This window comes from Acomys minous (genome assembly GCF_964271855.1).
Source record: "Acomys minous genome assembly, chromosome: 2".
NCBI lineage: Eukaryota > Metazoa > Chordata > Mammalia > Rodentia > Muridae > Acomys > Acomys minous.
Genome location: NC_140484.1, coordinates 119,510,503 through 119,526,731, shown reverse-complemented (window position 1 = coordinate 119,526,731; position 16,229 = coordinate 119,510,503). Strand labels below are relative to the sequence as shown.

The window sequence follows — 16,229 nt, the reverse complement described above, 5'->3', positions numbered from 1 at the left end:
CTTCACTTCCTCTTCTGGGACACAGTCCCTCCTTGTTGTGTGCGTGTGGGCATGTGCGTGTGTGTGGAAGCTGGAGGCTGACGCTGAAGTCCTCCTCAGTTGGTCCACCTTTTAACGTTTTGCGACGGAGTCTTTCACTGAACCTGGAGCTCGTGGGTTTGGCTAGGCTCTGGCTCTGCTTCCCAGGGATCACGTGAGCACCGCCGAGCCGGGATTGTTTACATGCGTGCTGGGGAATCAAACACAGCTTGTCAAGCTTCTCTGTGTCATCTCCCCTGGCCATGCCCCGCCCTCCCTTTCTGGAGTTAAGCTTAGATCTGTGTGGACACAGTGCCTGCCCTTGTGAGCATGGCTGTAGGCAGGTCATGTCTCTTCAGATCAAACATGGAGGAAATACAGATGAAATCCGAGTTCAGATGCTTCCATTACATTATTCTGAGGCTTCTTCTTTTTTGTTGTTGTTGTTGTTTTGTTTTTTTTGTTTTTTGTTTTTTTTAAGACAGTCTCCCATGTTGTAGCCCTGGCTAACCTAAAACACACTATGTAGACAAGGCTGGCCTGGAAGTCACAGAGGTCTACCTCCTTCTCCGTTTGCTGTAATTTGACTTTACTGTGCTGTGAAAGTGATGCACATTCAAGGGAAACCATCCGTTGGATCTTGACTCTGTTCCAGCAACGTACTAGAGGAAGGTCATGGGACTCTAAGCTGTGGCAGCAAGAGGCAGCTACACCAGCCACACATCCATGCGAGGAACCAGCCGTCATTCTACATGTGTTGCTAAGCTTGATGCCATGGTTAGGGACAGTGGTGTCTTGTGCCCCAGTGAATTAAAGCACGTGGAAGCTATGCCTTGAGTGACAAAGGATGTGGAATGAGACAGGCCTTACTGAAGAGTGCCTTTGTGTTCGCCACTCATGGTCACTGGAACTCTCAACCTCCATTTCCCAGGTTCAGTCAGGGCTGGGCCTGAGCCCATGGCCTTCTTGTCCCAATCTCCTGCCACCAGGGAGTCCTTCTAAAGACCTGCCATACCCCTCCATCAGAGTATCCCTTCCCACCTGGCCTTGCTGAGCCACTGCTGCCATTCAGCTTGTCCCAGTCCCTTGCTGCCTCATACTAGCCCAACAGCTCCCAGCATGCCATCTTGCTCCCAAGTACTCCTCCCTCAACTGTCTCTTGGGCCAGCTCTCAATCCGGGCATCTTCTCTCTCCTTGTGTACTTGATACGACTGGATTCTTCTCCTACCCCACCTGCTGGTCAAACCTGTAAATGGTACAGATCAAATTTGGGCAAAAGGTGATCCTATCTCATCTTTTTTCTACGTCTTGAGGTTTCAGTCAAGTTAAGAGTGTCCTTTACCGAGGGACCAGAGAGACACCCAAGGGTGCCACGTCCTTATCTGATCATAGGTCTGATGAAAATAAGAAAGGTTGAGAAATGAAAGTAGAACCAGATGCTTGGGGCACCCGACTCCTGCTGTGTTCATGGTATAGAGAGCTATAAGGAGGCTTCACAGGTGCTCTCAAGCTGGGGCTGCCAGGTCCTTGGCAGAAGAGAGTCAAGAAGGACAGTGCCAACCCTGACCTGATTAGTACCTGTATATGCCAGATATCGGCCCCTTAGCTTATATTTCCCAATATAGCCTCACATCTGCTAATTCAGGCTGTGTAGCCACGAAGTCATGAAAATAGACAAACATACCAACGACTCAGAGTCCTGGACACTATTCTAGAATCTTCCACCTTCGGATCTTAGGGAAAGCCACTTCCTCTCTGTCCCTCTTCCCCCTTTATTCCTTCACAGCATGTGGTTGTGTACACAGGCCTGTGCACAACAGGGGCTCTAAGGCTACCTACTCCCTGGGGGGAAGGCTCTTCCCTGAGCTTTGAGGGTGTCATCTGCGCCTCAGTGCCAACTCTAAGTCCTCCCCACTGATGGAGCTACTTGTATAGCATGTCAGAGCCACCCCATCTACAGTGACAGTCCTGAGTCTTGGCTGGGCACCCAGCCACTTTCTCCATTTGGATAAGAGCTGACTGAAGATCCTTGTTGGGGGCGGTTTTGGCAGCTTCAGGTCTTTCACCACTATTCTCTTTCAGTCTTTGTTAACCTTCTGCCATCAGAGTCACATGTTTGGTCATAGCTAGTGAAGTACATATGCCCTGATCACTATGACCCGACATGGCTCTTGTTTTTAAGGGAGAACCTGGTCCCAGGAAACCGAAGGCTTGGGCTTCAAAACCATGAGCACCTGGATAGAGGCAGACAGGAAACAGAAAGCAATGGGCAGATACAGAGGAAGAAGTGGGTAAACCAGTCCCCCAGGTCCTGGGGAACACCCCGAGGAGGCAGCCCTGAAAGCAAAGTCCTTTGCAAGCCAGGCCCTGGCGGAGAAGGTTTGCCTCCTTTTCTGAAACTCAGGCAATGTTAATAAGACAGAAAAACAGAAATACTTTGTTCGGGGGTGGACCATCATCCCGCTGCCTCAGGCCGGTCAGTCGCAGAAGCTTCTTGAGTGGATCAGAACAACCCTCCCTCATCTCCCCCCACTTCTCTCCCCTCCCCCCCCCCCCCACCACCACCACACACACACACAAGCCTGAAGCAGCTGGAGCTGAGCATCAGTTTTCTAAGCCAGGTGTTCAGTGGCAAGGCTGAAAAGCTCACTGTGGACGGTAGAGGGCAGTGCTGACCACAAGTGTGAATAGACCAGCCCTTCCTCGAATTGTCAGCAGTAGGCCAGCTAGTTAAAGAAAGATCCTCCAATGCCCTGTACCACCCAATACGGGGTGGGGGTGGAACAGGAGTTGCTAGCTCAGTAGCCTTCAGCTGAGAGCATCCAAAAGCAACTTCCTGAAGAAGTTAAGCAAGCACTGGGTGTTTAGCATTTGTGCTAAGCTGCTGAAAAGGCTCTTTGTCACCTCTGACTTCTTCCTGTTCCTTCCACACAGATGGAAGCCCAGAAAAACAGACTGATGCAACACATTGGGTGCACGTCTCTGAGCTGTGCCAGGTCTTGGTGTTTGGGATTTGATACTCTGAGAGACCAGTCGTGGGCCGACTGAGTGCCTGTCATGTCCATCTTTTCATATTTGCCTGACCTGGTTCCTGGAGCTTCATTCCCCACCTCTCTTCAGGGGAGTGTCCTGCAGTTATCCTGAGGCTAAGCCTCTGTTATTTAAATTGCACTACTCTGAGGTTGTCTCAGGTTTTTCATGACACACATTCTTGATGTACATGTGTGCACCCATGTGTGTGTACATGTGTGGGTGAAAATGTATGCGTCCATATGCATGAGTACAGACACAGCTGCTTAAAGCCCCATCTTGCCCAAAGTCCAACCTGTCGATGACCAGACATACTCAGTGATAGGTGTAGTAGTCACCTGCTTGGTAGTAGGTGGAAAGTGAAGAGAATGGATAGATGCTAAAGGAGACAGGTTGTGTGAAATCTCTGCAGAATTTAGAGTGCAAATTATAGCCCCCAGAGCCTGAGGGGGTATGCCTAGGAGGCAGCCTTGAGTGAGGTCTATAAGCAAAGGCACCATCCTCACATGCCTTTCTATGAGCCGGGCACCTTCCAGCCAATGAGGGGCCAAGACCCTTCCAGGTACCAGCTCCAAGCCCAAGGAGCTCTTGGTTCCTGCCTCTCCTTTTCTTCAGAGGAGAATCTGAGAACCAGAGCCGCAGGTGCTGCCTGGGACTCTAGCACACTTGCTCCTGTCCTCCAGTAGAGGCCTTGGTGACCTCTCAGGTAATGGTCGCCTTCACCAGGCCGCTGTTGAGCCGACCCACAAGGCCAAGGGGCAGTTTCTCTGAACAGATGGAGGGTCATGCCATTCCCTGCCCTGATCAAGTCAATGCCAGGTGTCCAGAGTCCCCCAGGGGCCCAGGGATATAGAAGGTGTTTATTCTGCGCTGGGCAGAGGGGAAGAGTACAAAGTCCACAGCCCTGCACAATTGTATTTGAATCCCTTCTGTGCCACGTTCTATTTGGAACACCACTTGAACTTGCTGAGCCTCGTCTCTCCTTTATGTGATAATTGATAGTCTTATATTGTAAAGATGTAAAATGTTGGCCAAGTACTGGTGATCTGTCTTCCGTTCAGATATTAGCAGCCTGCCAGTGAGCCGTTGTGCTTCCCCAAGATGCAGAGAACAGGAAACAACAGATAATGGAGTAAGAACAAGGCCAGATTCTTCATCTATAGTTATGCTTATATTGATTTTTTTTTTTAAAGAAGGGTTATATGTTGTCCATGCTGGCCTTGAGTATAACCTTGAACTACCTATTCTTCTGCCTCCATATCTCTAGTGCTGGGATTGCAGACATCGGCCCACCTGACTACCTCTATGCGATGCTGGGAATTAAATTGAATGTACAGTTTCATGCGCACTAGACAAGCTCTCTCCCAACTCTCTGCTACATCCTAGCCCTCTGTCTGCATCTTTTGAAATCTCCATTTGTTTTGATTCCATCCTTGCCTTTCTTCCTGAGCTCTTGTAACCACAGGAAAAGGTCAGATCCTTTACTGTCTGAGAACCTCACTCTTCTCCGTTCTTCCCTGGAGACCCAGCTCCACCAGAGCAGGAATCTGGGGGTTCTGAGTCATCAGGGCATGACTTGAGTATGGCTGTTTTCTTTGCCTCGGCAAAGTTCACTGAATGGACTCTGGGTTGGATTCCAGAGCAGCTGCTCGGCAGCTTCTCCTACAGGCTCTTTACTGGGGCACCCAGGGCTGAGGACCTCACATTCTACCTTCTCTGTGGCATTTGAGTTATGGGCTTCACTGTTCCCTGAAAGCAACCCAGTCTCCCCACTTTAAAACTTGAGGCACCAGCTTTCTCTCTCAGCCCTTTGCTTCCCCAGCCCCCAACAGAAAAGCCTGGCAGGGGAGGAGGAGCCAAGCACACTGGAGTCCACCCTGAAGTCAGATCCTGCTCTGCCATAGCAGAACATCTCCGACCTACCTGCGGCCTTGGGCTCCAGAGTTTAGCGTTTAGATGAAGTAGCCACTGTGAAAATTTGGTCTGAGGCAGGAATGAAAAGATGCCCACCCCCATGGCAGGCACTACAACCAGCCGCTTTGCTCACTGCCTACCCGACAGCTTTCCTGAATTTTGTTTTTTAAACCAATTTTAGCGCTGTGTTGTTTTACCCTGCATAAAACAAAGTCATTTGATGAAGCTTAGTGTCTGGGCCAGGTATGGTGGTGCCTGTCCATCCTCCTTGAACTGGACAGCTAAGACAGGAAGATCAAGAGGTCTAGGCCAGTCCAAGGTGCATGGCACCTCAGAAATAAAATTTGAAGGCGGAGGAGATGTCTCAGTGGATAAAGTACAAGTATGACATCCTGAGTTTGGATCCCCCAGCAGCATCCATGTAAACAGCTCAGCATAACCCTGGAACTCCTGGAGTGGGGACAGGTGGATATGCCTGGAATTCATTTGGAGGCCAATCTAGCCCAATCAGTGAGCTCTGGGCTCGATGAAGGTTCCTATCTCAAAGAATAAAGCAGAAAACAATTGAGAAAAAGCTCCTGGTGCCAACATCTAGTCTTTTCATGCACCTACACCAGGACATACGCATGTACTTTACCTTTCCAACAGTAGAAGCCGAAATCTGAAATGCAGGGGTTGGAGTGAAATAAAAGTGGAAAGCCTCTTAGCGACCCATTGAGGAGCAGCGATTACTGCCTCAGCCCCGTTGCCTCTCTCTCACCTTTCTGTTCCTCACACCTGTGCTGACTTCTTGTTTCACAGGCAGCTTCAGCAGCAGCAGGCAGAACTGGAGGTGCACCAGCGAGACGGGCTGTCATCCTATGACTTATCCCAGGTGAGTTTCTAGGAAACTAAACTCCCTCCACAGAACTTGACCCCCCCTCATTCCAAGGCACTCTGCTCCACCCACTTGCCTCTCCGGGATGCTAACCGTGTTCAACCTCTGTTGTCCTGCTGTGGCTCCTCCTTCCTGAAGTGAGCCACAAGGAGCCAAAGAGGGTGCTGAGCCATGATCAGTCAGCACCGAACATCGCTAGGTGACAGAAGGAAATTGCAGTGTGGGCCCCAGCCTCACAGGCACAGAAACCAGCAAAAGCAGGCTGTGCGTGTGGGTTCTCTGGCTTCCTAGCCATCTCTCTCTCTCTCTCTCTCTCTTCTCTCTCTCTCTCTCTCTCTCTCTCTCTCTCTCTCTCTCTCTCTCTCTCTCTTTCTCACCTTTGCCCCCTTTTCTGCTTCAATGTGTCTCTTCCTGTCCGGCTTTGTGTCTCTCCTTTCCTTCTCCCATCTCCACAAGTTCCCTCTTCTCTCTACCTTTCACTGTCCCTGCTCCTGACAGCTGTCCAGCAGAGAAACTGACCTGGGTCAGTAACTGACCTTCAGGTTCTTTCCCTGACGTTTACAGTAGGTTGGTCCTTTTTTTTTTTTCCCATTTATCTCCAAGAAAGCAGTTGCCATGACTCTGGCGTTCTTCCTGTAACTCTCAGTTCTCATTTCCCAACCCAGGTGCTCTTGAGCTTCCTGGATAAGCTCCAACCTTGCAAGAATAGTCAAGCCTTGAAATGCTATTCCACGCAGAGGGACTGGGGGGGGGGGGGGGAATAGCGTGTGACTCTTGGAAAGTACCTGTCTGTGCCTTATGTGTTGATTGCCATTGTGTTTTATGTGCCAACAGGTTCCTGTCCCCAACCTACCGGCCGGTGTTCACGAGGCAGGGAAGTCTGTGGAAAAGGCAGATGCAATCTTCTCCCAAGAGAGAGACCCTCGTTTTGCTGAGATGTTTGCAGGCATCAGTGCATGTAAGTGTGCAGACATTGCTAGGCTGTGATGCTGTGGGTTGACGTCCGCTTTCAGAGCATCTGGAGCTAGCCACCCTAGAGAGAGGGGCAGGGCAGGGGACTTTTGTGTCACTGCCCCAAGGCATAAAAAGAGCACTGTACAGGAGTCAGGACAGATTCTCTGTATTCTTGTTTTTGCCTTTTACTGTCCACCTGTGACACCCAACCTCAGGCTGCAGGATCTCATCCTTAAAATGTAAAGGGTCAGAGGAAACGACATCTAATCCATTACACGAAGCCTTGGTCACTGGTCAGACTTCAGCACTGTAACAAAATACGTAAGAAAATAATTTATAGGACTCTGGCTTAGAAAGGAAAATTAGAAAAAGCACACACACACACACAAAATCAGAATGGAAATAAAGTAAGATAGCAAAAAACAAAACAAAACAAAACCCATGAACATTGAGACTGATGAGCCAATATAATATTCAAAGACTACAGATTGATAATCCTCAATTAACACACTGTCAAGAGTCAACATAATCAAAACAAAATGATATGAACTATTGAGCCCTCAGAGCCAGTGATAAAGATGTTTGTCAAACCCAAATAGGAGGCAGAGTGGCAGTATCACCAGAGAAAGACTTGACTATGTCCCTGTGTGCAGAGGAGATAAAACCTGAACTAACTATAAATCTCATGAACTCTGAAACACAGAAAAGCCAAAGTAGTCACCACACAGGAAGAAACTGATAAAAGCAAAGTTAAGAGTAGATCTTAGGGTATGTTCCTTCACTTTTAACGAACCAGGTCAATGAAAATAATAAAACTTAGGATAAAATTTAGAAGACTAAATAATCTATACACACACTAATACACACATATATGGTTGCATGTACACATATACATATATAAACATATGTATAAGTACAGTACCCTACCAGTATCCTGGGGCATAGAACAATGTGTTTATTACTTACCCCCAAAACACATGAAAAAAAAAGTAACTTGCATGTGGTCATGCTTTCTGTAGTGGTAGTTGCTTTATTTATCTGTCGGTCACTTGTTTTGCGTGGTGCTGGAGAACGGACATGTTAGCCAAGAGCTCTACCACTAAGCTACCCCTCCAGCCTTTGGGAATTATGCTTACAGACAAGAAGATGGCCTGAGTCTTGTTTTCCCTGTAGGTTTTAGCCTTGTCTCCTCCCCACTCAAGTCTTGCTCTTTATGCCCCACTCCTTGTAACCAGCCCAGGAACGGAACTCCTGTCCCTTTGCCCCGTAGCCGCTATATGACAATGGCTTTATTTAGAGCCCCAAACAGAGATGAGTGTACAATATTTAGCTCTTGTGTTGCCTCCCAAACCCAGGCCCATGAGCTTGGTCATCAACAGCCCATTAATACTCACACCTGCCTGGCAAACTGGGCTCAGGGAGAGCATACATGCTGCATGGTCACGGCCATGCTTCCAGCCTTGATTTCCTTCCTCCCTTCATCTTGGGAGCGATTGGATAAATGAGACATGTAGGCATCATGACTCTCTCTAGGGCCACATGTAGGCAAGGGAGGGGTGTACTCTGGTTGACACTCTGCTGTCTGGAGACTGTGTCCATTGACATTTCAGTCCTGCTTCTCATAACGCTGCCCAGAGCACCTTCCTTCTCATGTGAGATCTAGACAGCCTGCCTGTGACTTAAGCCTGGTCCGCTCAGCCTTTCTTTGCAGGTGACATGTGTGACCAGCCTTCTCACCTTTCTATAGCACAACAATGGCCTTGGTGACTCATTTTAGCCTAGGTCTGAGTATTTCCTGCCTCACAAGTTGCTCATTCTGAGACCCTGGGACACAGGCAACACCGTCCAGCTGCCCTGGTCAGTCAGTTTGAGGTGTCCCTCAGCACCGCTGATCTGGTCAGCAAAGGGGCACTGGACTGGTATTCAAGTTGGGTCCTCTCTGGCTGGCCTGGGAACTGGGACAACCAGTGCCTCAGTTTTCTCATTTGTAACAAGTGAAAGCAACTGTGTAAGCTGTTTGTTGTTTCCCAGAACTGTCCTTAGTAATTATTTCACTTATATTAACAACAGACTCCTCACCACAGCCCTGTGGAGCAGAGCCTGGAATTATCGTCTCCTTTTAGATGGGGAAACTAAGGCAGGGGAGAGTTCAAAGAGCATCCCAGGTGACACCTGCAATATAAAAAGGCCAAGCTGAGGTCTAAGGGCAGACAGCTGAGGTTACCCTGGGGGTACTCACCTCTTGGCACATTTCCTGTTGTGCATTTCCCTGTGAAACTGGAAGGACTGAATGCAGTAGTGCCTGCCCTACTCTCAGGTGGCAGGGGCCACCGTAGGAGTCACGAGTCTAAGAGAGGTTGTACAAAGATGAAGGAGAGGAGGCTGTTCTATGCGGACCTCCTGAGTTCCCATGCCATGCCCTGTTCTGGGGTGCCCCCCTCATGGCCTGCAGCCCAAGGGGAGAGCTTTACATGCAATTCCTATGGTTTTCCTAGCGGAGAAGAAGATGATGAGCTCAGCTTCAACATCAGGCAGCCAGCAGATCTACTCCCAAGGAAGTCCCTTCCCTGCCGGGCACTCGGGCAAGGCCTTCAGGTAGGTGCCAGGGGAGTGGTAGGAAGAAAGGCCTCCATGCCAGCATTGGCTCTGTGAGCTGAGCAGGAGTCAGCCATTCCTGTACTGTGGGATGGAGCCAGGATAGCTGGCTCTGCTCCATCAGCCTCTCCATAGGCACTGAGGGCCAATGGCTCTCACACACACAAGATACCAACACCTCTGTGATCCTACAGGGAAAGGGGAAAGGTCTGTAGGCAAGATCCAAGTAGGGGCTCATTGGGGAAGTAGCCAGAACTGCGTTACTTTCTAGTATGCTAAGGCTATGGCCAAGTGCAAGCAGAAAATATGGTCCATCATATCAGAGCCTCGGTCTTAAGGGCCATTCGAGGGTACAGCAGGGTGCCTGGATATAAGCACCAGGTCACACAGTAGCTTACTGAGGAAGCTTGACATCACCACTGAGGGCCAGGCATGGCTCAAGTTTCTTCTGGGAAATGTGAGCATGAGCCCAGAAAGACTGCCAAAGGACAGGCCAGCAGTCCTCAGGGAAAGCATTTTATTGTGTCACAGCAGATACTTCTAAGCTCCCTAGAGGCTTCACATACCCCAGGCCCAGCAAGGTAGTGTTTTGCTACATTCCACTTAAGCTTGGCTCAACTCTGAACAGGGCTTCAGAGACCCTGCAGGAAACAGGGTTGGACAGGCAAATCCCAGTGCCCAGAAACTACACTGGCCACAATGGGATAGGAATCTCCCTTCCTTGCTGCTCTAAGCACAGATTTCCTACATCGGCAGAGGTGTGTACAGCGGCCCTAGGGAGGGCTAGACACAAGGGCCAGCACTTTGTTCCAAAAATTCCAGGCAGAGTTACAGCTGCCCCTCATTAGTCAGCATCCTAAGAAGGACTGTGCAGGCTGAGGCATGTGTTAAAGAGGAACCATGAGGAACAATGATTAGAAAATGTCTTCTGAAAGAGAGAGATGCAGAGGGAATGTGACCAAAGCATGTAATGGGTGCATATGATAGTGCACAGTAAAATCCGTTACCTTGGAGACAGGCATGGTAGCTGGCAGCTGCAATCCCAGCACTCAGGAGTCTGAGGCAGGAAGGATGCCATGAAGTCAAGGTCAGAATTCATTATCCATCGTATAATTAATATAGCTAATTTTAAAAAGGAAATTAAAAGAAAAGCAAAGGAAATATCCTCTGCAGGGTGTCTTGGCACATACTTTTTATCCCAGCACTTGGGAAGAAGAAGCAAGCAGATCTCTATGAGTTCAAGACCAGCCTGGTCTACACAGTGAGTTCTAGGACAGCCAGAGCTACCTAGTGAGACCCTGTCTTGAGAAAATCAGCAAAAAAGGAAAATAGCCTCTGAACAAAAACATCCATCTGAGGGAAGAGGGAAAGAGCCAGTGTGGGACGTAAACTCATTTAGAAAGACAGACATGATGTTTAAAATAGCAGAATTTGCTTTTCAGTCTGCAAAGGGTTAAAAAGGATAGAAAAGGGTTAGATTAGAATACAATTAGTAAAAATGTACTCTGTAACTCTCTTTCTTTCCAAATCTACCCAAAAGCCTAGCTCTATCAAAAACCTAAAATTAGACACTGCCCACCTCACTCAGGGCATTCACAGGCCCCCAGGACAGACCCAGGGAGCTAGCAAGAGGGGCCTTGGAGCCTCACAGATCTCTCTCCAGCCTTTTCTATCTTGGATGAGCTTACAATGCACATGGCCCAAAAACCTCCTGGAAGAAGGGCCTGGCAGTAGAGTGTCAGAGCATCCTCACCAGGCATGCGGCGAGCTGTACACACTACAGGTGCCTAATAAAGACACACCAAGTTAATGCATCTGAAGGCAGAAGAGGGAAACAATGGCGACACGAAACACCCTGCTGCGCTCAGGTTTGTCTCTGTTGAAACTGACAGCCTGCAGCCTACATCCAGAGTCTGTAAGCTTTCTTGGTGCCCCAAAGGGACAAATTAACTAGAACACAAAGAGCAGGTAGCCTGGGGTCTGGTTTGTATTCTGAGACTCATGTCTCTTTTTGGAATGAAAGCATACACACACACACACACACACACACACACACACACACGTGTATATATATACATATATGTGTGTACATATATATGTATATATATACAGACACATATATATGTGTGTGTATATATATACATACATACATACACACACATGGGCAAGTGCAAGAGCTGCCAGACCCTGGGGTGGCAGGGGAAGGAGGCTGAGAAGGGAAGCAAGCAAGGACCCCTGCGCAGTGTACAAGGAGGGAAAGGGCAGGAAGGTGAGCCAGCACAGGATCAAGAAAGCAGGCCATTTCCTGGCAATAAATATGTTTTCTTCTCCTAGCTCTTCCGTGGTCCATGTGCCTGGAGTGAATGACATTCAGTCCTCCTCCTCAACGGGCCAGAACATATCTCAGATCTCCCGGCAGCTGAACCAGGGCCAGGTGGCATGGACAGGCAGCCGTCCACCCTTCCCAGGGCAGGTATGAGTTAACTGTGAGGCATAGCCCTGGGTGCCCAGAGCGGCAGAACACCCACCATCAGCATTTTGTGTCCCAGCTAGAACAGCCAGCGGTCGCCGCCATCGGGTCCCCAACATTTTGTTTTGTTTTGTTTTTAATTTTATTTTTTATTATAATTTATTTGGATTACATCCTGCTTGTTAGCCCCTCACTTGTATCTTCCTGTTCCTACCCTCCCTCCCTCTTTCAACCCTATTCCCCTCCCCTAGACCTCTGACAGAAGGGACCTCTGCTTCTCTTTCTTCTGTGTGCCCACCACTGCCGGGCCTCCCCACCAAGGGGAAATGATCAAATGCGGGACCCAGAGTTCATGTCAGAGGCAGTCCCCACTCCCCCCACAACCGTGGAGAATTTATGCCATGTCTGATCAGCACCCTTTTCTTCTTAAAACCTCCCCTTGGGAAAGGGAGCAGGAAAAGGTTGGCTACCCAAAGCTTCTCTGGTAAGAGCAAGCCTCTAATCACTTTGGAGTCCTGGCAGCTACTACGCCAAAAGGGCCTGTAAATACCTAACCATGCAGCTAACACTCCCTGGTTCCCTGGAAGGTCCTGGAAGGATAGGTTCTGTTCGGCAGAGAGGCCTCCAAAAGCTGAACTTGGAGAAGCCAGGCCACTGAAATCCTCAAAGTAACGTTAACCAAGTCTCCAGGGCTAGTACTCTGATCGCCACCCCCCTACCTTGGGCTCACCCCAGGCTAGTGAGGGAAGTGGGGTCTGGTGTTTCTGAAGGAACCTCAAGGGTGGAGCTCAGTGGGAAGCTGCTTGGCTTTGCCTCTTTCTGTACTGACATAGCAAATCCTACCGTAGCCCAGCAAGACACAGTCATCTGCCTTCGGGATTGGATCAAGCCACCCCTACCCGGCTGACCCTTCATCTTACAGTCCTCTCTCCAGCCCCTCTGCCTCCTCACCAAGTGGAAATGCATACCCCAGTCTTGCCAACAGGACTCCGGGATTTGGTAGGTGGGGAACAATGCAAAGAATTCCAGTCTGAGCATCGTGTGTCCAGGGGCTGAGCCCCAAGGCTTCCAGAAAATAGGGCAGGGCCCTCAAAGCATCTTAGCTCCTCTCCTATTTGGCTACAATCAGCAGGGCCTCGGGTGTCCTAAGTCATGGAAGCATGCGCCTTGACCTTGTGATTTAACACTGCTGTTTCACGCCATGAGCCCTCGTTCTTGTGTTGTGATGTGGCCTGATTGCTAGTTTAACCCTACGTGGTCCAAGGCAGACACTTTCACATCCCAAAAGTAAAAGATTCAGAAACTCAGAGAAGCCAGGGATGGCAGGTTGTATCCGTGAAACCAGAAAGTTCCATTTTTTTAATATCGTGAAGTGTATTTGCTAGGTTTTTTTTTTTCTCCTTCTGTGACAAAATACCAGACAAAGGTAACTTCAGCGCAGAAGGATTAATTTTGGGTCACAGTTTGAGGGTCAGTCCATCATAGCAGGGTCACATTGTAGCTGCAGTAAGGAAACAGATGAACTTTACTTTTTCCTTTCTATTTATTTGTATTTCCGCAGACCATGGAATAGTGGTGCCCTTCAGTTGCTCTTTGTGTATTTGATATATGCCAACATCTCTCCCAGGGCCAGGGTCACACTGCACAGAAGGGGAGGTTCTGCCAGATTCCTCGTGGTACAGTCACTGGGTGACATTCAGGAGAGAGGCACCCAGGGATTTTCTATGCAGACTCAACACCCTCAAGTGAACAGGAAGCCAAGCCTAAGCCTCCCGACTGCACTTGTCAAGCTAAAAGCTTCTGTTTAAGTGCCTCACCTGTCAGTCTTACGGGAAAGCGCCCCTCTGGAGCGCATCACACAGCGTTGTTATGAGCTGTCCCTAACTCTTTACACTTCCACCACTGACAGTGATGCTTCTGCCTCAGAGCCCAAGGTCTTCGCTATAGCACCCTAAGATTCCAGGTTTGTCTGTTCCCATTCGAGCCAACAGACCCCCGAGCACAAACCTTATTTAATGTGTAGCCACCTGATGATTCTTTAAATGTCGTTACTGTGTCACTTAGGGACTCTGGTGTAAGACACCCAGACCCCTCAGTCAGTTGCTCAGTTAGCCAGGCCCTCAGCTCTGCTGCGACCTGAGGACAAGGTCCCTGGTTCCCAGGATAGTGCCCCTTCCTGCTTTCATGTGTAGGAACGTTCCCTTTGTCTGGGAGCAGTGGCACCTACTGTGATTCAGCCATCCTTCATGTGTGCCAGGCCCAGTGCCAGCACTGCAGACAGGAAGAGACTAGCCTGACCCAAAGGGTGGCTCAGGCTAGAGGCAGAGGCAAAGATCCAGGCAGAGGTAGAGACAGGTAACAGGAGGCAGAGAGACACACCACAGGTCCGGCAGCTAGATCTTCATGGAGGCCCTGGGAACAGGGAGAATGATCTCGTTTACAGGAGCAGGAAAATCTTCAAGAGAGAGATGTCATATATCCCTGGGACAACTTAGGAACATCATGTGTCCATGGCAAGGCAGGTGGGCAGGCTCCTCCCTGTTCCAACAGTCCAGTGCCAACAGTACCCATGTACATTTGGCCACTCCTCATGAAGTAATACCCAGGATCTGAAATGTAAATGGACGTAGAACCCTAGGTAGAGGCCAGTGGCCAACTCTAATGACCAAGAACAGGGTCACACACTGGGGCTTCGAACTCAACAGTTCTGTTGCGGGCTGCTAGATGGTAAGTATGGCAGCAACTGGTCCTTACTAGGTACATACTGGACACTGCCCAGGATGCTTCCACTGGGTGTTTCATGTGTTTGATTTACTTAGCATTTACCTGGTCATTCTCACAGGCAGAGTCTCAAACATGCTGCTCCTGGGGAACGTGATGTGACCCTACCCTCGGGGCATCACACAGTGACTCCAGAAAAGTCTGTTGTGTAGCAGGATTCAGGAACAGCATCCTTTTGAGAGTCTGGCTATGAGAATGACCAGGGGAGGAAGGAATTCAATGGGAGCAGAGCTGAGGAGCTGAACTGCTGAGGAGGAGAGAGGGGCAGGAGCCCAGCTGGAGGGGAGGTGCCAGGCAGCAGAGCATCACAGGGCTGAAGAAACCTACCTCAGTGGTGAATGGTATCTTGAGAAGGTGGCCATGGGTCCCTGCCACTGGCGGGGCCTCTGCTGCCCAGGACTTCAGGAAGCAGAGTCCTACTGGGGGCAGGGAGGGGACAACCTTGGTCAAGGTCAGATGAAAGAATGTATGATTAGAAACAGGACCTGGGGGAGGGGTTTACTGTCAACCTCAGGGTGTAGGAGGAAGTAGAGGAGAAATACAGCGGTCTCCATTAAGAGTCAGTTTCATTAATTATTAAATAAACATGAAACAGTTAAAACAGGCAATGCAATGTGCATACTGCAATGAACACCCAGCTTAATCCTGCCTGTGGGAATCCAGGGCCATCACAGATACAACCTTGGGGACACTGACAGCAGCACCTTGCAGCATTACAGGAGAATGGGCCTGCCTCCTATTCACCCTTACTCTCATCCTCCCTTCCCTCCTCCCTTCCCTCCTCCCTTCCCTCCTCCCTTCCCTCCTCCCTTCCCTCCTCCCTTCCCTCCTCCCTTCCCTCCTCCCTTCCCTCCTTCCTTCCTTCCTTCCTTCCTTCCTTCCTTCCTGTTGCTCCCTATCCTGAAAGCCATGAAGTCTGCCTATACATAGGTATTTTAGAGCATTTTCCTTGATACCTACAAAATGTGTCCAGCTATAGGAATTATAGTTTAGGTTTTTATCTATGAGCCAATTTTTCCTTCGCTGGTTCTGTAATGGGGCTACGTGGTATTACTGTAAAATGTTAGCCCCCTTCTCTTTTCAGATATCCAGGTTTAACCTTACTTTAATTCTCAAGGCTGCATCAACGTAAGTGTAGTCAGGGAAACTGAAGGCAAGTTTCCTGTGATGGTCCTAAGTAGACCCAGAGAAGTCCTAGAGCTTCTGGAGTGGAAGAGGGAGTGTCCCTTTGCCCACACAAAACAGCTTCCTTCCGTCTTCTGACACCTCCACCAATCACCCTTAAGTATGCCTGAGCATAACCCCAACAGGATCGAGAACATTCATTTGTGTCCCAGATGCTATGAGACATAGCCTTAACCCACCCAGAGTTTAAACCAACTACCTACACAATCTCTCTAGGGTTAAATCATAAATGGTGAATGCAAGTTCCTGCTGGAAGCACCTCTGAGGTGTTTTTTACCTTTGTCGAATAAGGCCTATGTACAAGGAAGGAAGGAAGGGAGAAAGGAAGGAAGGAAGGAAGGAAGGAAAACATGTACACCTGAATTAGCGGGTTAGTAGGTTCAGTAAAGAAACTTGCTTATATA

At 49.2% G+C, this 16,229-nt stretch overlaps 1 protein-coding gene across 12 annotated transcripts in view; it reads left to right on the top strand.

The window, feature by feature from the left end:
• The window catches only part of ARNT2 (aryl hydrocarbon receptor nuclear translocator 2), a 157,526-nt gene that overhangs the window by 130,288 nt on the left and 11,009 nt on the right, over positions 1-16,229 (top strand). For all 12 annotated transcript variants that reach the window (XR_014777477.1, XM_084773370.1, XM_084773369.1 and 9 more), the window contains 5 exons: positions 5,765-5,837; positions 6,675-6,798; positions 9,290-9,389; positions 11,724-11,862; positions 12,708-12,858. Coding sequence is in view for 11 of the 12 variants with exons in the window: in XM_084773370.1 (XP_084629496.1) it covers positions 5,765-5,837; positions 6,675-6,798; positions 9,290-9,389; positions 11,724-11,862; positions 12,708-12,858 (587 nt within the window). In the remaining variant the exon portion in view is untranslated. The remainder of the gene's footprint in view (positions 1-5,764; positions 5,838-6,674; positions 6,799-9,289; positions 9,390-11,723; positions 11,863-12,707; positions 12,859-16,229) is intronic.